The 20,272-nt window shown below is 40.2% G+C and overlaps 1 protein-coding gene across 3 annotated transcripts in view; it reads right to left on the bottom strand.

Annotated features, from left to right (window-relative positions):
- Nucleotides 1–20,272, bottom strand: part of COP1 (COP1 E3 ubiquitin ligase) — a 137,255-nt gene that overhangs the window by 99,687 nt on the left and 17,296 nt on the right. For all 3 annotated transcript variants that reach the window (XM_063343118.1, XM_063343120.1, XM_063343119.1), the window contains exons 7-10: nt 12,445–12,504; nt 10,473–10,549; nt 5,636–5,693; nt 959–1,073 (exon numbers count right to left, since the gene is read on the bottom strand). In XM_063343118.1, coding sequence (XP_063199188.1) covers nt 959–1,073; nt 5,636–5,693; nt 10,473–10,549; nt 12,445–12,504 — 310 coding nt within the window. The remainder of the gene's footprint in view (nt 1–958; nt 1,074–5,635; nt 5,694–10,472; nt 10,550–12,444; nt 12,505–20,272) is intronic.

Raw genomic sequence — 20,272 nt, 5'->3', positions numbered from 1 at the left:
AAACTATTAAGCCACGGAGGAAAAAAAAGTGGGGGTTTCTATCACAGCTCTCTTGTTCATCTCTGTGTCCTGGGAGGTTGGTCGTTGCCTTCCAAGGCTACAAATAAAGATATTCTGCTGCAGCTCACAGCCTGGTGTTGCAAACCTTTCAGGCAGTGGGCTGTGGCAGGCAAAACTTCTTCCCCCCGCCCCTGCAAAGCTAGTTTCTTTCCTAGAGGGGACACAGAGCAACCCTCCTCATACTCAAGACATATTCATCTGACCCGTTCATTTCTTAAAAGAATCTTACATCATTAAGAACCATCCACCCACTAGGTAATAGTTACTCTAGCTGCTGTCACACTGTTACTCAGTTATGAATGAGGCAATCTAGGAATTGTGAAAACAGCTTCTAATTCTACAAAACAAGCCTTAAATCTAAGGTGTGCCCCATGGGACAACAGCACTGCTGGACACTCAGCTTCTATCCTGCAAGCCATTTGTTAACCAAGACTCAATCTAGTCAACATAACGGATAACCTCCAAGCGTGTTATTGCATGCTAACTACAGGAGCATTTATCAGTTTATGTTTATACCTCTGTAGCCTTTCAATAGCAATGTTTAACTACTGTGTTTATACCACATCTAGTAGAACAGCCCAACCACTGCTTTCAAACATCTGCATCTACAGAACCAGCATCAGTGAAATTGTTTATTGTAGGTTATGCCCTTCGCAGTACAGGATTACAAAGCAATACATGCGTCCCTCCAAAGTGACAGTATCTAAATTTAGCAGCCTCAAAGACTAGTCAAGACAAGCAAATCAGGAGGATCTGAGTAATACACAAAGATGTGTAGCAATGTTCCATGCAGGGAAGATGTGGAAGCTACTCTCTCAAAAGCGAGTCTTTTCTGAGGGCTAGACAATGTAAGAGGTAACTGATGTCAGGAGCTGAACGCCCCTGAAGAGGAACTCACCCGAGACACGTGTCATCCTGGTGGAAAAATAGCACTGCTCTAGGTCCTCAAAATGAGCTGTGAGCCGCTTGCGTCGTGAGGCTAGCGTGCTGTTATACCACGGCTGCTTTTTGGTCTGAATGGAGAAGAGGGAACACTTCAGAAAGGTAAAGCCAGGCCTGGGTTTCATTTCAATAGAGTTTACCAAGTTATACACAATGTACACATTATATGTGAAGGGTTAGAAGTGTAAGACGACAATAAATTAAGATTTTTGCCACTGTCAACAGTTATTCTTAGGGTCCTAGGTTGCACCCTTTAACTTGACAAACAGGAAAAGCTGTTTTTAGTTTCCTGAACTTTTGCAAATCTACTGATTCCAGCCTCACATGCAGGACAGACAGAAGCAACCCTTGGGGAGTCACGTCTTGCATTTTCACAGACAGACAGCAGAAGCCAAAGATACTGGGCTTCCAGCTTCACAAATCAGACTGTACAACAAATACTTCCTAGATCCCTGGCAGAAAACTCACTAAAAAAGAGAACGAGGTGTTTATTTTAAAGAGAGTTAGTTACTGGATTATTTCTTTTGAAGCAAATCAGTAACTCTGTGAAGCTAAGCAAATAAGGATAGAAGTAGAAGACATCATGAAGTTCAAAGGTTAATTGAAAAGAAGTCCATGCAACTCATCATTAAAGAAATTTCCCAACCTACCCAAGCAACAATAGTGAGAGGTAGAAGCAAAGGACTGAAACTACATAGGTAAGCTGTCTTCCTGAAGGAATGCAGAAAATATAGTACTTATCGTTTTAATCATTAGTAAGGAAAAGGATACCATTCCTCTACTATACAAGAAGCACGAAGAGCACCTTGCTTTAGTTTGTATTTAAGAAGTATCACATGCTCAAAGCTAATGGAGAAATTTTAGAAGATTAGAGAATCATCAAGCTCACTAACGAGCAACACCCCTGACCACATACAAGGTCCATAATGCCATTCAATGGCACTAACAAAATCCACTCCATGCATAACTCCCCCTCAGTCCGCAGAGGAGAACGGGCTGCCTTCATTACAACCATCGAGCCAGCAAACAAGAACAAACTAAGTTCAGAGCCCACTCAAATTCCGTTTGTACCTAGATGAACAATAATGTAACATTTTTAGGGAAAAAGCAAGCCCCACGCAATGAAACCTCCAGATGCTGCTTCCCACACAAGGCCCCTGGCTATACATTAACATTATGACTCACACTTGCATATTGACAGCACCTATGGTCTATGCAGCTTGTTTCATCTTGAAAGCAACTCCAGTATTACACACAACTAGGACACTGGAAAGTACTCCGACCTTGACACCTTTTAACCACAATTTTCTAGAACTTCACAGTTTTAAGAAATACTTAATGCGACACTTTTATAGCACCTTCCTATTCTATTTGTACACCAGCCTGCAAGGACTCCAGCCTCTCTCGGCACATCAGGAGTGATTGGGGCTCAAGATGACTTCAAGCATTGAAGAACAATCACTACAGTCTCAAGTTACGATGTGATACTCAATATAACCTGTGACATGATGAGGAATATAATGGAAGACCAAGTCTGATCTGCCAGATGAGTCCAGTACGCACCAAGGTGGTATCAATCACGGTAAGTATTTGCCTGCTGTGTGACACACCTGCTGGGTCTCCAGAGGACAATCCCCCCAGAGCAGGTCTCAGGCTGGCACGTGGCAACCCAGCTATGCTGGGAATCAATCGGCATTAACCCATCTTCATCGGATCCTCCTCAGTTAAGCATTTTAAACTGCTCATGTTTTACCAAAACATTTATTGAGTTTCATAGAATCAAAGGGTTGGAAGGGACCTCTGGAGATCATCCAGTTCAACCCCCTGCCAGAGCAGGGTCACCCAGAGCAGGTGGCACAGGAACGCGTCCAGGCGGGTTTGGAATGTCTCCAGAGACGGAGACTCCACCACCTCTCCGGGCAGCCTGTTCCAGGGCTCTGCCACCCTCAAAGGAAAAAAGTTCCTCCTCATGTTTAGGTGGAACTTCCCATGCTCCAGTTTGTGCCCATTACTTCTTGTCCTGTCCCCAGGCACCACTGAAAAGAGCCTGGCCCCATCCTCCTGACACCCACCCTTTCCGTATTTATAAGCACGGATAAGATCCCCCCTCAGCCCTCTTTTTTCCAGACTGAAGAAACCCAAATCCCTCAGCCTTTCTTCATGAGAGAGATGTTCCAGTCCCCTCAGCATCTTGGTAGCCCTTTGCTGTCCCCTCTCCAGCAGTTCCCCGTCCTTCTCGAACCAGGGAGCCCAAAACTGGACACAGTACTCCAGGTGCGGCCTCACCAGGGCAGAGCAGAGGGGGAGGATGACCTCCCTCCACCTGCTGGCCACACTCTTCTTGATGCACCCCAGGGTGACCTTGGCCTTCTTGGCCATGAGGGCACATTGCTGGCTCATGGTCATCCTGTTGTCCCCCAGGACTCCCAGGTCTCTTTCCACAGAGCTGCTCTCCAGCAGGACAGCCCCCAACCTGTCCTGGTGCAGGGGGTTATTCCTCCCCAGGTGCAGCACCCTACCCTTGCCCTTGTTGAATTTCATAAGGTTCCTCTCTGCCCAGCTCTCCAGCCTGTCCAGGTCTCTCTGTATGGTGGCACAGCCTTCCAGTGTGTCAGCCACACCCCACAGCTTTGTGTCATCGGCAAACTTGCTGAGGGTGCACTCTATCCCCTCATCCAGGTCATTGATGAATATATTGAAGAGGACTGGACCCAGTACTGACCCCTGGGGAACACCACTCGTCACAGACCCACTTTCTATAAGTCTGCTCCCTGGTTAAGCAATGCTGGGAAACAGGAGTGAAAGAAGAGAAAACATAGCCAAGCAATTTTTATTCAACTGCTAAAACTACTATGGTTGTCCTAGTTGAGAACTTTAGTTAGGACTGCTCTGTTATCAAGAGTGATTTTAGTGTCTGAACTTCATTAGGTGCTCTGAAGAATCCTCTAACAACTGCGTAAAAGCTTCGCAGCTACACACAAGCTCCTTATTTCTATCAGAAAAGTACTGCCACTAAATACCACCTGCGGAATTCCCCAGGGCTTTTGTGACCTGTCCACAATTTACTTCTGAAGCTCAGCTTCTAGAAGAAAACTGTCCTGTAGCTTTGCCGTATATAAATTCTTCCCTAAGAACATGTTCATGAGCAATGCACAAAGTAATTATATTGAGAAAGAAAGCTATGTTTTCCAACCTAGCGTAGCTTTTCAGCCATCACTGCCCAATCTACAATTTTTGCCATGAACAACAATCAGAAAAAAGTACAACTTATATTCTTCAAAGTATTTTTATGGTAAAGTCTTGCTGATTTTGAATGAAGAATTTAACTTCAAGAGTTCTCTTTCAACTCCCCATCCAAACATATATTAAAGTCTAATTCAAATTTACACTAGAGTAGAGATGTTGCACTCTTGAGCATAAAAAAAAATTGCATTTTAGGACAAAAAAAGATTATTCTCACACAAATAAGGCTGTCATACAGAATGACAAAGAAGTCTACGTTGTTTGTTTTCTGCGCTTACCAGAAGTACAACTATGCTATTAATTTTGTCTTTGAAATAGAACAAAAAAGTAGTGTCAGTAGAGAACACACACACTATACCATATCAGAGTCCTGAACGTAAGATCTCCAACCACATTTCACCTGCCCTCTGAAGTGAGGTAGAGCTACAATTCTTTGTTCAAGCAAAAGTCTCCCAGACCACAGTAGCAAGAATTACAAGCTTTTTTCTAAAGATTAATAGCGGGAAATTTCTAATTACCAATTACTTAGCCACAAACCCCAAAAACCTGCATGCACAGATACATGCATATCAGTCCAAAATGCAGTTGTTTTTTCTTTATATCAGTTACTCCATCAAACAAGATCCAATAGCACTTCTACTTTATTTACCAGCTTGATATAGCTGTGTACCACCACCACCAGAGAGCACCAAAGGCACAAGCTGACGTAATCAACAGTCTGTCTGTCTAAATCAAAACCGTTTAACCTTTTTGAAGCTGTCAGCTAGATACTAGTGCCATCCTCCCAGCCCAGCTGAATCACTCTGAGCTGCAAGATCAGAACTGTGCTGCTTGGCATTCAGGAGGCCCTGTAGATCAGACCATTTGGAGGCTGCTTGCCAAACACCTTCACTGTATATGCAACTTTTTACCCTCTATGTGCATTTATAATACAGTTTGTAAGGCCTTAACAAGGACAAGCTACAAGACAGCTGTATGTTTGGAGAATGAATGTTTCTTGTTTTGAAAGTCAAGCTTGATCCAAAGTTATTTAAATCCATGCAAAGGGTCAGGGATTTACCTTCCTTCCCAAATGCTGCCCACTTGGGAGATGGGATGAAGAGCAAAAAATATCCCCTCTGCCATGGAAGAGTCAGCTTTGAGAATAAAGTCAGTGTCTAAATATATTACACCAGATTTCTTTGATGGCATCAGTGTAGACACTCACAATCATGCATAGTCATTCCTACAGCTGTAGTCTTGGCTCCAGTTTGTCCATATAACCAGTTATAAGCATTTGCAAGACTCTATTTGACTGGAGTCAGATGGAGTTGTGCCTAATCTCTGCCCAACCTCCACATTAACTTTCCCGTTCCCCCCGCCCCGTGCACAGACACATGTATTACCTTACCTGAGAACTGCTGCTGAATCCTGGAGGCTGGCTATACTCCGTGGAATCAATAATACTACTGCAAAACCAAAAGAAATAGTCTGCTTAAATCAACCGTTCTTTATCATTTTTAACCTATTTGTTATTCCCACCTTTACATCCTGTAGCATATTTGCCTTTGAAATTCATTTTACAGACAGAGAACACAAAGTTATTTTTTGTTTGGGAGGAATTTATTTTTTTTTATAAATAGAGGGATCTCTAAGAGCAGAATGCTGTCACACACAATTATGTGTAGTGCAATCTAATAATTTCCAATGAGAATACAAAAGCACATCTTTTGTATGAAATATGTAGAATAAGACATTCTGAAAATAACATGCTACCATTGGTTTTCAGTTCCTTTAAAAAAAAGTTTAATGCCATGGCAATTGAAACAGCACTGTGAAGAGAAAAGCCAGAGAAATCAGCTTAAGATAGACACTAGTATTCCAGACATCTCTGAAGACACACAGAACAGACACAAGTAATGAAATACAGAAATAAACTAAAAACATAGTGACAGCCAGGATTACTATTATTAGAAAATGCCACACCATATTTAGCTATGTAGTGTCTATGACACACAACATACCTTAAATCACTGTTTTCAAAACATAGTATACATAGGCTAACTCAAGAGATCTAACTTTCAAAACTGCAAACCAATCTACTGATAGAAGCAGAAGACAGGTGGTTCAGTATTCTTGCACATATAAGCAAAATATTTAGCTCTCACAATAACACACCAAAGCCAGATTAAAGTAAAGAAAAACATCATTTATTACGAAGAACACATTACAAACACCACCATGATTTGTTTCTAAAAAATCTTTATAACTAGCTTCTGCTATATCATTTGGCTTGGACAGAAACAAAACTATCTGGGTCTTACTTACAAGGTAGCCTTAGATTTAAGCATTGCTGGGGAAAGCTGAAGGTTTCTTTAGAAAGCTGCCAGAACACTGCTATAGGTCCTGCTTTTGTAAAAGGTGATTGTACCTATTGATGTTTATGGAACAGCTGCCAGAACTGATGCTTAGACCTGACATTCTTGGTCATAAAATTAGTGGTTTGGCTGAAATGCCCGTCAGGGCACCTGTAAGTCTAGAAGCATGAAATAGTAGTATAGTGGTTCAATATTTCTCTGAATGTTTTAAAGCTCCCCTGGAGGCAGAGGGAAGTAGAAACAGAAGATGAGAGATGATTTTAAAGTCTCATTAGCGGTTAACTTGTAAGATGAGATTGATTTGGCTTCTGTTACAGGCAAGACAAAAGCTGCAAACCAAGAAAATCTGAGGGATAAAAATCATTATTTGCTGCAAGCTACTGCAAGGGAGAAAACAGCAGAGCTGTTTTGGGCATGGTCAGGGACAATGAACTTTAAATTAGAACGTGGCCACACGAAATAATGAAGCACACACAGCAGATCCTGCATAAGTAAGATGCTGGGCTGGAAAGTAATGAAAAAGTACTCCATTCTGAGACAGGTATAGTGGCAATTAACAGCAAAACACACAGACTTTGAGCGTCTGGTCTCATTTTGCTGCAGGTTGTCTGGTGATGTAAAACCTTCAGGAGTGCAAACGTCATCTCCCTAACCAGAATACAAATTCAAAGTCATTTCTGTGCAGTGCCTGTAGCTGAGTTAACTGGCATACGCTTGAATGTTTTCCCTTTTAAAAACCGGATGCAAATAATCAGAAAATTCCAGGAGTTCCCTCTGAATTCTTTTTTAGAAAGCTGTAACATTAGGTTCAATTAGAAGATTCAGCTACACTGACACAACATATTTAAAAACCTGGAACAGCAACAAAAACACAGCAACTTGCAGACTTTAAATCCCATTTGTTAAACCCTTATGGGAGTGGGAAGGGGTAATTAGAACAAATGGAGGAAAACAAGATCAGGATTTCGATAACTGAATCACAGTTACCAGGAAACTAATTTTTAGATCAAAATCTTTCCCTATAAACTTCTATTAGAGTGATAGTTTGTTATTGCTGTTACTGCCTGAATACACAGTCACAGAGAAGTTGCTTATTCATATCTCCTGTTTGCACCACTTACTGGTAGCAAAAATAGCACGCGTGCGTGTTCAGAAAAACCCAACAGAACTATTTGTTCTTTTCCCTTACTCTTCCCCTCTTGTTCTCTATTAGTATACAAGCCTAGCAATCTGCAAGGCTGTAAACAAGTGCTGTGCCATTACCCAATTTAATATTTCATCATACCCTGTACAAGCATAAGAGAAAACACTTGTTTCTTGAAGCCGAGAACATATTGAACATGATAGCCACACTTGTTTTATTGCTAAAGAACTTATGAAGGAAGATGGGGAGCCACAGTAATTTCACATTTTGATGATGCTAAAAGTGTGGCAAAAAGAAGCTACAAACAATGAAAAGAAACAGAGAATTAATGAAGCAAGCCTCTGATTTAGAGGAAGTAGATGAATAAGGGCAAGTCACTAGAGACCAGATAAAACTGAATTCCAGAGGAATATTTTCTTGAACTTTAAAGGCTAAAGAGTTTTTCTTCATCTCAGCAAGGGCCTGTGATAACCTTGTACTATTTATAAGACACATAAGCAAAATTTTATACAATTATATTTCATTATCAGGGTGTTCAGCATGTTAACAAGTTATATTCCAATTTAAATATATCATTTTAATTCACTGATAAGTTAAAACGTCTCTGCAAGTTCGATAACATTTTAACATGGAAGCGAAACCATCCCAAACTATATTTGTAGTTCATTCTTAGTGATTCACAGCATCTCTAAAATGTAATTTGGATATTAAATATTTCAGTTAACACAGCTAAAAAAAAATCATCATACTCTAAAGCTCCTATCAGCTGTTCTGCAGCACTCTTTCCAAGGAGGAATCACAGTTACAGCTTTTGAGATACTCTCCAAAACTTACATTTAATGTTGAAAAGAAAATAAATTTCAAGTGGTAGACCTTTCTGGAATCTGAGTTCTGGTAATTCAAACCAATTCAATTACTTGAATTACACAAAACTGTCAGAATAGAGCTGGGACAGAAGTTAAAGAGTCTGGCAACAACTTAGGCCTGTTCAGACACTTCCTTTAGGTACCATTTCCTCTTCAAACACTCAGGACTACTTCTTAATGCAGGAATGTCATTGAGAAGCAGAAAAGGGGCCTTCTCAAGCAGAGAGAAAAAGGCAACCCCAGATACCCTAGAAAACCCCTAAACATCTTATTATATCCCACCCCTAGCACGCTGTACCAGAGGAAAAACCCCAAAGTTCAAGACACAGCTGAGATGGAACCAGACAAGCATAAGACGACCAGGCAACAAAGAGAGCCCATGGTCTCTGCACCTGCAGGTAAAGCACATCAATCCAAAGTCACTAAAATATTTTGGACACTATCTTACACATTCAAAAGCAAGAGTGAGAGTGATTGATCCTAGGACATGCAATGAACAGGCATAAAGGAATAATAAGAAATTCTCAGTAGACTGAAGCCAGTGAAGGTCTCACAGCAGATTTTTTTTTTCCCCCCAAAACTCTTTCATCAAAACTCTTGGTCTTAAAATGTTATTCCAGCTTTCAACAGATAAAGAGTTCTTCAGGAGCTTGAGCCCAACCAGTGCTCAAGTTTTCCCCAAGCAGCAGTACCACGAAGGAAGCAACAAGCAATCTATTTAGTAACCAATAACCAGAAAACTAGTAGAACCTGACAAGAATCTTGTCAGCTTCACAAAACTGCTTCTTGGCAAAACAGCAATAAGCCACATCAAAAAAACACACCTGCACCCGAAAAAACTAAACAAGCAGTAAAGAGCAGAATAACAAATGCTGTTCCCATCCATCTTGGCCATACTGCTGTCCTTTCCCTTCAGGGCCAGCCAGAGCTTCATCGAAATATGAGAGAATCTGGTCTCAATGTCTAGAAATAGCATCTTGGTAAGAAATCCCAGCCAGTATTGCCAGACTCCCTACCAGAGCACTGTATCTAAATCTCTGTAGGGGAGGAAGTCTGATCATTTTTTCCTACTTATTTCTGGGCTGTTAGGTTTAGAGCTGCTAATTGCAGAAAGGGTACCGGTACAATTTTATAACAGAAGTCAACAGTTTAGAGAACTCACCTGTTAAGAGGTGGAAGAGAACAAAACTTGGCCCTGCAAAACTAGAGCTTCTTACAACCAAAAGCCATGGCTACGAAGAAGTAGAGCACTTCAAACCTTGGCACATGCAACTTGAACACAAGAAGCATCTGCAGTTTTATCATCCAGAAGGCAGACTCACAATATTCCAGACAAAAAAAAGCCACATTGAAAATAGGTTGCTAGAAAGGCATTTCATTAAATCAAATCAGTCAGATGAACAGAATCAATAAGCTGTATAATTAAAATTTTTGATCTTGTGAGCCCATACCTTCAGCCATTCACACTGAGTAGGACACCAATACCATACAGTGTTAAGACCTCTCATATGCCAAGCAGAACTGCATAACGTTCAGGTAGCATGTATTTAACAGTAATATTTCAGACCATAGCAAAGACTCATGCCTCAAGTTAACTAATCCACACTACATTTAAAACCACCAGCTTTCCCCAGCATCTGATTTAGAGTATACTTTTCATCCAACTGCAGACTCAGATAGCTTTTTCTTCACTGCTTTGTTCACATAAAGTTTATACCAATCAAAAACAGAACAGGAAAATATTGTATGTCACTCAAAAACTAGTTTTGCTCATATTTTGGGCATAGCATGGAGAGGATTAGTGAGTACAGTGCAATATGGACAGCTTGAAATCCAAGTTCCGAGTTGCAAGCTCCATACCTGTGTGAAGGTGAAGGAGCCTCAAACTGCGGCACCGTACTGTCCTCACTGACTGGGGAATACAAGCCACTCATTTCCTGAAACAGAAAGCCAAGTTACAGCAAAGCTAACAGAACATGAATAGTAGGCACCATCTAATACATGGTGTTCACACAGTAGTGGTTTTGTTTTCCAAGCAGATAACCAACTGAATCTACATTTATTCAACTCTCACCTAGAAGAAGAAGAAACATTTGTTTTCTTGATTTTCTAACCCGGTATAAGAAATTCTACAACTACAGTACTTTTTGCCCCAAAAGAGGCAGTTCTGGAGTTGATACTTAAAAAAAAAAAAAAATCAATGGATTTGGTTACCGTCCAACTGACTCTACCCCAGGACCTCCCTTAAACATGGCAAAAGCAGCAAGCTATAACTGCATTTTTGAGATATGTGCAAGCTTTTATCTAATAGCCTTTGCACTTGAAAGTAATGCTGGTCATGGCAAGAATAGCCACAAGATGACAGGGCAAAGGTGGTATTGTGCTCCAGACTTAAAAGAGGATCTATCATTCTTCTGTGGGGCAAGTCCACAGAAGACAAACTTTGCATATAAACTTGCCTTTGTCACTGCCTAAATCACTGCTGTGTACCCAGTGTGAGACTGTACCTTCTATCTGTTCAAGAAATGGAAGCTATGCAGGATGCTGCAGCTCATTAGTTAGGGGGCAAGGTGTTCCAGGACAACATTACTGGCACTTTTCAAATTCCCACTAGATGCCCATTAGTTGTTAGGTAGAAAGTAGGATATCTGTGACAAGAGAGATCCCAGGCTTTAGAGATCAGAGCCAAGGTCACTATCACACAACAGATATGTACCCCACCTGCAGTCCGCTGAAGTGCCTGATTAAAGAGCAGAGAAGCAGGTAGCTAGATACTTTCCAAGGGATCCTGCAGCTTTGGATATAGCTTCTCCGAGATCTGAAGACCTATTTTACCAGTCTCAAGGAAACATGCTAAGGTATATTTATTTCCCAAGAGCTGAGAAACATTTAGGGAAATAGGTAGATAACAGCAATTTTCAGACCACGTTACAATTTGCATAGTATCAGCTGAAGGGAAGTTCCTGCAATTGTCAGCTCTCTTTATATTTGGATAATTCATTAGCATGCATATAAATTGGAAGTGAAGAAATCCAAAAGGCTTTTGGGTAGTGGTTGGGAGCTCATGCTGACTGCTTGAGATGAGCAAGAAGAGAGAAGCAGACCTGCAAACTGATTCCCAATACCTTTAATGCTATTTGAGAGGTGTCAGTCTGATGCATTCGTGAAACACCACTTTCCTGCTCCAAGATCAAAACACTAGAATGATCAGAGAAAGAGAACCAAGAAGGAACCTAAGGACTCAATAAGGACAAAAGGACTGAGCTGATGGGTTCACAAATACTTGGAGAATAATTCTTAACAAAAATCTCGAGAGATCCCCATCATTAAGGAATGGAGAAAATTATATCAGGAGGCAGCAGATTGCTTCTGTTGTGACATGCAGCAGGAGCTGGTATTGTTCCTACCCAGTCTCTGTATCACAGCTCTCTTGTGCACCCCCCCAATACCTCTCCATCTGAAGAGTGGCAAGCTGCTAAGATTTAAATAGCGTGTGAAAATAGCCAGAACACTGCAACGCAAAGTTCTAAGTTATGATCAATACACCAGCTGTGGATCTCTAGCAATTATTCTAAAATACTCACTACCAACACAAAAAAAAAAAACGGAAGATATGATTATACAAGACCTAGGTTTCAACGAAGTCCCCTCTTACCAACCTGCAGCTCGCAGGCATCACCTAAATGAACAAATTAAAGAAAGACCACCATCTGTTCATTTTCCCATTACTGACTCAAATGCCATAAATTTAACACAGCAGCCCCACAGCAAGGCAGACAGCTTGATGAAAATGAAAAATTGCCAGAGTCAGAACAATGTCTGGGCACCTCACCTCTACTCGTTTGATATCTTCTTCCAGAACACTTAGCTCCTTCTGGATCTGCTCCAATTGCTGTGGATAAGAGCATGGGAGAAGTCTAAATCAATCTGCGCTGCACCATCAAGATAAATCACAATCTTTTCAGAAAGGAACTTGAAGTATCTTAACTAGCATGCTACATGATTCAAAAGTCACTAGGCAGGAAGTTCATATGCATAGATTAACATAAGTGTGCACACAAACCACATTCAAGACAAAGTTGTTTTTGTGAAACAGTACAAAAATGAGCATGAAGTACTTTGATATCAGAGACCCACATTATTCAAACTAATACTTTTATGCTCCTCTAACGTCTTCCATACAAGGTATAACTGGTTTATAAATGCTGAACATAATAAGAAATAAACCACCACAATAAAACAGTGATCATTTCACCCTTCAACGAAATATGAAACGCTTTGCTAAAAGGTGTTAAGAGTATTTCTCTTGCTAGCAGTTAACCTACAAATAGCTAATTTAAAGTTATTGACCAAATTTTCAGATTGGCAAACACCTCTTATGACCAGACACATTTGCTGCAGGCACCCAGCAAGCAAAGGTGTGATACTTACCTTGGATTACACCATAAACTCCAGTCAATCTGAGGGTTACCCCTGAAAAGGTCAGAAGGGCACCTCCCCTGTCACCAGTCAACCTCTCCTTTCCCTTCTTTTGTCATACGTTAATATTTTTCAAGTTTTTGAACTTACTTTTCAGTCAGTCAATAACCTAGCTTCACTCATCTCTAGCAGCTGTGAAGCCACAGACTTGGTGATTGTTTACGATTAAGCAAGAGCATCATCTGCTTACCAGCTCTAACTCCCACCCTCCTCCAGGGTGTCCCACCTAAACACCCACACAGACTACACCCAGCCTTGCAAGACAAACACATGCACTTCTCCAGGTGAGAGCTCCAAGTCTGGACCTCAACAGACAAAACTCAAGTCAAAGGTAAGTCTGGTTCACTAAGACGCACGAGTCTAATGAATACATTGAGAACTGAAAGTCCACCTGACTCTCCTCAACTCATAAGAAAAATCTACAGACAACTACCACTGTGGCACATGACCAGAAGCTGTTACCAACTTGGCAAGTCCACTGAAAGCTAACTAGGCACGACACATTCTCTAAAGGCCAGACAAGTTTTTGTCATTTTGAATTTACAAGGGAATATCAAATTGCCCAAATCCGAAGTTACTAGTGTTGCAAGACATATTACTCTCAGTACGACATATTCCCAAGAACATTTGGCAGGCTATTCCCAAAGACTTATTCCCTCGAGCGCTTAGGCTTGATCCTTTAAGTGGTAAAGGGTTTTGCTTAAAGAAAAACACACCCACCACTTAAACCCCTATTACTGATCAGCATTCCAAATATCTGTGCTCTGCATTAGCTAATCCACCATTTTAATCTACCTTTTCAACATTAAAAAAAAGCTTCTGTCCCCGAAGACAGGACAGGAAAGGACTGCCATGGTCCACATCTATTTAACATGGCTGTTTCTTCCTTGGAATGAGATGGCATTGCGTTTATATCTCAATCTCTTTGCTCTGAAGGTTTCACTTTATATTTAATTTGAATCACAGACAGCACAAATTTAATAGTTTAAAACTAAACTGCCACAGATAATTTACAAACTGCTACACCACAACAGATAATTCCATTTTCACTTGCGAAATCTAAAGCAAGAATAGCAGGTGGTGCTATAGCTCCAAGATTAGTGGTAAAGTTAAGTGACACTTGCAGAGCACGGGTCCTGCCTGTACTCAGCTTTAGCAGACAAATACCATTAGTCCCCCACTTTCATAAATCCTATTTAAAAAAGAAGTTACAAAAACAGTTAGAAGTTCCAAAATTACAGCAAGGAAAACAGCTATTCTACAATTTACTGGCTTACAGCCAAAGTGGACAATGGAAAAACAACTGACAGTTGTCGCCATCATAAACTGTTTATAGGAACAAGACCAGAGACTTTTTTATTAACTTTTATGCAGCTTTTATTAACTACTGCACAGAGTCAGAAGTACACCATCTAGGACTTCATTTACTAATTCTTCCTTCTTGTTACATGAAGGCAAGCAATCTGAACGTACCATAAACTTATCTGATAGTAGCAAGTCTAAAAACTAGGCAAGTGTGCTTCATGCTTACTTTAGGAAAAGTCTTCTCATCAGCATCAGTCAGCATCAAATGAGTTACTAATGCACACATTGGGACTTTTTTTTGGTAGGTTGGCTCAAGTGTTTCATGATTTAGCTTTAATCTTTCAGAGACCTTAAATCAGTCTACATTCATTCCAATTAAACTTTGAAAAATGAGACTACTGATTTATAATTGCTAGCCATTGAGGGACACTTAAGGAAAGCTAAATGAATTATAGTCCTTGTAGAATATCCGGATTTATGGGCCCTTAATTTTATTTTCACTATGTTGGGCACAGAAAGCAAGCCAAGTCCTGTCCCAGTGATGGACAGAATCATGCCTGTCAAACTTCAGATTAAGTCAGCAAAAACATTTAGCATACACTGAAGTGTACGCTAAAGTAGAAGCACATACTATAAATTCTTTTCTCAGACACAGATGCTTTCCCAGAACTGAAAGGGCCAATGGACAAGGAGAAGGCTTCGATTCAGCACTTAACCCTCAGAATTTCAACTCCACTGAAGGAACTACAATAAGTTGATGTAAAATGTTCTGGTCCCCCACTACACACAAACACATACATATAAAAGAAAAATCAATGAGCTCAAAAAAGCCTGCGTTTCTTACAATCTCTGGAAAAAGGTTTTCAGACATTCAAGTCAAGAAGCTACCATAGGAGGAAACGCAGGCTTTCATATCATTCTTTTTATGGACCTTTCAGATCCAAACCCTTTTCACAGCCCCAAGGCAGTCCCTCCAGAAACTCTCTAGTTTGAGTCTGAAGCTTAGACACACATACAAAGAGTTCTTAAAAGACAGCTCTCAGCTCTGGACCACATGGATGAAGGGAAACCCTCTAGTTAGAGTTGCTCAGCGACAGAGACACCCCGCCATGCTACTGAATTTCCACATAAGACTTTTGCACAAGCTAGAACATAGGAAGTTCCGTTCAAATACACGGAAAAACTTCTTTACAGTGAGGGTGACAGAGCACTGGAACAGGCTGCCCAGGGAGGTTGTGGAGTCCCCTTCTCTGGAGATTTTCAAGACCCGCCTGGATGTATCCCTGAGGAATGTGCTTTAGGCAATCCTGCTCTAGCAGGGGAGTTGGACTAGATGATCTCTAGAGGTCCCTTCCAACTCTGAAGATTCCGTGATTCCGGGTGGGAATATTAATTTGAAATACAATGCTAAATACAAGATCATGTTTGGTTTGATTTAAGTTGGCTGTCTACTAACAAGCATAACTGGGCACAGAGCTGAGGTTTCATCCTTGGGCTTCCTGTTTTTCCTGGACAGAGGGCCCCTCAGGAGGCAGTGACTTCATCCTTTGTGTTTGTACAGCACAGACAACAAGCAGTCCACACTATGTCTCCTGGTGCCAGTTCTAAATATTTGCAAAAAACTAAAAGCTAAGAGCCTCCCAGTGCCACAAGAGATGGCCTAGAAAAATGCATGAGGGAAGGAGTCATACACCCTTGACCAACTGCCTTTCCAATTCTTGAAAAAGCACAAGCAAAGAACAACAAGTTATTTTCCATAGAAATACTGTGAAATCACCAACACTATTCCAGTGAGCAGCTAAAACAGAGCATTCACACTTTTGAAACCTCACAAGTCACCTTATGTTCAATCACACACCTTCAAGGCTCCAATCCAAACCCCTCATGCATTCTTCACAATATACACTGTAGACCAAGACAAACAGATGAGACTATTACTAGAGGGAGCAACTTTTTTTCTCCAGACACACACAGCCATTTCACCAAGCAGGACTGAGTAAAGAGTAGCATCTGTCCAGCTGAAGAGGATAATTCAGGTAGTCTCTGTAGATAATGCCTTCATTCTATCCCACAACTTCATCCATCCAACGCAATCGCTTCCTACTTCTTGCTCTTCCATCAACTACTGTCCTAACAAACTTGAGTGTAAACTGAAGTATCAACAGCTGAACCTCTCCTAAAACGAATTTCTTCCTATAGAACTCAATACTTCAACAGCAACTCTACAGCACGTAAGATCAATTTCTCTCTCTGGAAACAAGTTGGAAGTCTTACCTGTCTCTGGGTTTTCCTTCAAATATTGCTTCAGCTACATAGCTACAGCTATGTAACAGGCTGAAGATGACAAGGAAGTAATCTTCAGAGTTTAGAGAGATTTTAGCCTTTTAAATTCATTGCAAACCTCACTTATTTTGACATAACACTTCGCTGTTACAAAGTCTTTGCACAAGTGGAAAAAGGTGCGAGGATTCTTTCCATATGAAGACAAGAACACCTGAGTCTCCACAAGTTACTTTCATTGATGAAACATGGCATCCAAGCCTTTTAGACACATGGGCAGCCCCCCTATAACAGATTAATCTGCAGGGAATATTTCCTCTCTCTGATCAATACTTTCTCCAAATGGTAAATGTTTCCTCTTAACTGGAGGGGAGCTAGCAGAAAAGTTTGAGAATAACATCCCAGTTGAGTTCTTTAACATACAGAACTCCTAAGGGTAGGAAGGAGGAGATGCCTGGTTGATCAAAAATAAGTTTCATATCTTGAATTTTCCTCCCTTACATTTAAATCCTCCAGTTTGGGCTGCAGAAGTAATGCTTTGAAGGCTTACTGATAGGGTCTGATAGAAAAGTGTCACAAGAGAAAGATATCTGGGGCAGGGAACAAAGCTGTCTAAGCATTTAGACTAATTGCCTTAGAGCTTAATACATCAGTGTACAAGTCGCTTAGCTCCTAGTAGTAGCTTACCCCCTCTTTTTCTTTGGAAAGACCTCTCCACTGCAGTAAGGCGAGTCAGCTATTATACACTATACACTGATGTTTACATGATAATCTTTAGCTTGCTGCTTATACAGTAGCTGTATCCCTGGCTTATCATCACTGCAGTCAGAGCTCACATCTCATTGAGTAGCTTAGAAATGCAAATAGATTTAAAACACCAGTTATTTAAATGCCGTGGATAGAGAAGAGATTACTATAGCTATAAATTCACCTCAGGAGTCTTGGAACGTAATCAAGACTATATGACAACATAAGAGTATGACTGAGTTCTAGTTCTGTCACCTTCTCTTGCGTACTCATTAGTTCATCCATGTGTGTATGCACAGAACAATAAGACTTGACAGGTGAAGTGATTAACACAAGGTAATGACATCCCTGGAGAATTCATGCTTATAATTCCCTGCAGTTATCCCACAATAACTTATAGCTTCTCTTATTTTTAGTATTTAACATGCTCACAATATGGAGTAAGTGAAGACAGCTGGATAGATACATACATTTGAGACTGAATAGAGCAACGATCATTCTGAAATGCTGAGCAGGCACTCAGTGCAGCAAACCTGAGATATTTCAGGATTGCTTCTCTGTCTCAGGACGTCTACCAGCTGAAAACAGCCATTCGCATTAGCAGACATGAAAGAGGTCTTGTTTGTTAGGCACGAGAGACTTAAGACATTATTAGAAAGAAAAATCCCATGCAACATAAGAATGAAGTGACAGCTGCCAAGAAAAGCATGAATGCATTTCAGGGAATATCACCTGTATGTTGTAGAACTTGATTTGTCGTACTAATTGTTAAGCTCAGTCTCCTCCTTCAGTAAGCAATGGTGCTACTTCACAGAAACAGCAGTCTCCATCAGGTAGCTGAGCTAACAATGTTTTACGACAAATTATATATACAATACGTATGGTGGTGTTTAACTTCATTTGGTAACATTCAAATCCTGACAAGACAATTAGTAAGGCCACTTTTTAAAGTAATGAATATAAAACCAGGGAGAATTTTTTGTATTAACTGATATCAGCTCTCTCACAAAACATTCAAGATGAAAGAGCATGTGATCGTTTAAAAGTAAATACAGTTAAATTTGCAAAAGTATTTACACAACACAGCTAAGCTAACAGCATTAAAACTCTGGCATGAAATATAAATTTTAAAAAAGTCACAAGTTGTTGCATTTGGTTTCCCTTGAAAACAGTAAAAAAAAAACCCGAAGTCAAGTATTTTCATTATTAAACTTGATATTCCAGACTCCTTGGATCTTTGATTTCAACAGAAGAGACTGCTGGATCCAAAAAAAAAAAATAAAAAATGGAGAGCATGCATTCAATTAGCTGTGCACACATACAGAAAGGCAGACAGCCATGCTAAGTTTGTCTTAGAGACAACCAACTATTGCAAATGATCAATACATTTCTCCCCTCCAAAACTATCTCTTATTTTGTTGAAAAAGTATTTTCAAGCTTTAGCCACTTGTTTTCAATCTTTTTCAAAGTCGAAATTTTTTTTTCATTACTATTGCCAAGCATTTGTTTTTTTGCCACATTGCCATAGGTCAAAGAGAAAACAAAATATATAAACTTAAAAGAAAATAAGTTGCAAATACCTTTGTGCAAAAAACATACAGTAAATTTCAGCTTGAAAGATCAATGTTTTGGAAAGTTATGAACACATCCAAACAGCATTTCTAATAGAAACTTCTGTAGATGCTGAACCTCTCATTCATCTTCTAGAGATATTATGGAAGTGCAAGAACGGCATTTGTCAAAATACTTGACTACAGCAATGTTCTGAATTCTTAAGTACAAGTCTATAAAGATACAGTTTTCTTCTAGACGTGAACCCCTTCCAATAAGCTCAGAAGTCACTATTTCATGAAGGCAGGAGGAAAAAAAAAAAACAAACACAAAACTTGACTGAAGTAAGCAAGGAGGGCTACAGGGGGTAAACCATATACTCTGAACATGTTTTTATGAAATATTACACAGGTGCACTAACTCTAAGGCAATATCTGGATTAACTAACAAAGTACCTACTCTCTATATGTAAGAACTTGCAGTATGTAATAAACAAATCTGTTAATAAAATTGTGCAATAAGTAATATTCAAAGAGGCAGATTAGGACACAAAGTTACCAGGCAATATTATATTCCTTTACACACCTAAGCCAAAAATTTGAAACAAGCACTCTCAGTCATACACAAAAGAAGCTTTTTTTTGTTTAAGAACTTAGTGTTACAGCTATGGCTTACTGAGTGAAACTGCCATTACTCCGCAGTCATCTTTACTAGAAGCAGGTTTGAATTATGAAAGGAAAAAAGGTAGAAGGTAGCATTCCTCCACATAATAAAGCCTTCTCATATAACTCATAGCTAGGTGCAATACATCACAGAAGAGTTCCAGGGTCCACATGTGTTCCTTGAGCTCTATCCTTATTTCTTAGGGTCACCTACTACAGCATCAAAAGAAACTACAGTAAACTTTGAAGCTCTGATAGCCTTCCTCTGCTTTACTGCATTAAGGTGGCCCCCTAAACCCCTCTTCTCATCTTTCAAACTAGGACCTCGGGCCTTCTGCAGCCTGGATGCATCTTCACCACTGGCATAACTCATGCCCTTTCACAAACAGTAGCTCCTCTATTATCCACACAGAAGACTCCCTTGAGAAAGGAGTACTTTTCACAAACTCCAGCAGATACAAGGAGGACCTTGCGATTTATTAGAAAGGAAGCGTCAACTGGCTTAATTTACTCTATGGCTATAGCTTGATTGCTGAAGACAGATTTTGATATCTTTCTAAAACTATCCTACTGACTGGTCTGTATTTTCCATGCTTCTACGCACTGCTTCTCATCTTTCTTATCCTTATCCAGTGA

Source organism: Chroicocephalus ridibundus, chromosome 8 (genome assembly GCF_963924245.1).
Source record: "Chroicocephalus ridibundus chromosome 8, bChrRid1.1, whole genome shotgun sequence".
NCBI lineage: Eukaryota > Metazoa > Chordata > Aves > Charadriiformes > Laridae > Chroicocephalus > Chroicocephalus ridibundus.
The sequence above is the reverse complement of the archived record's forward strand: the minus strand, read 5'-3'. Positions and strand labels throughout refer to the sequence as shown.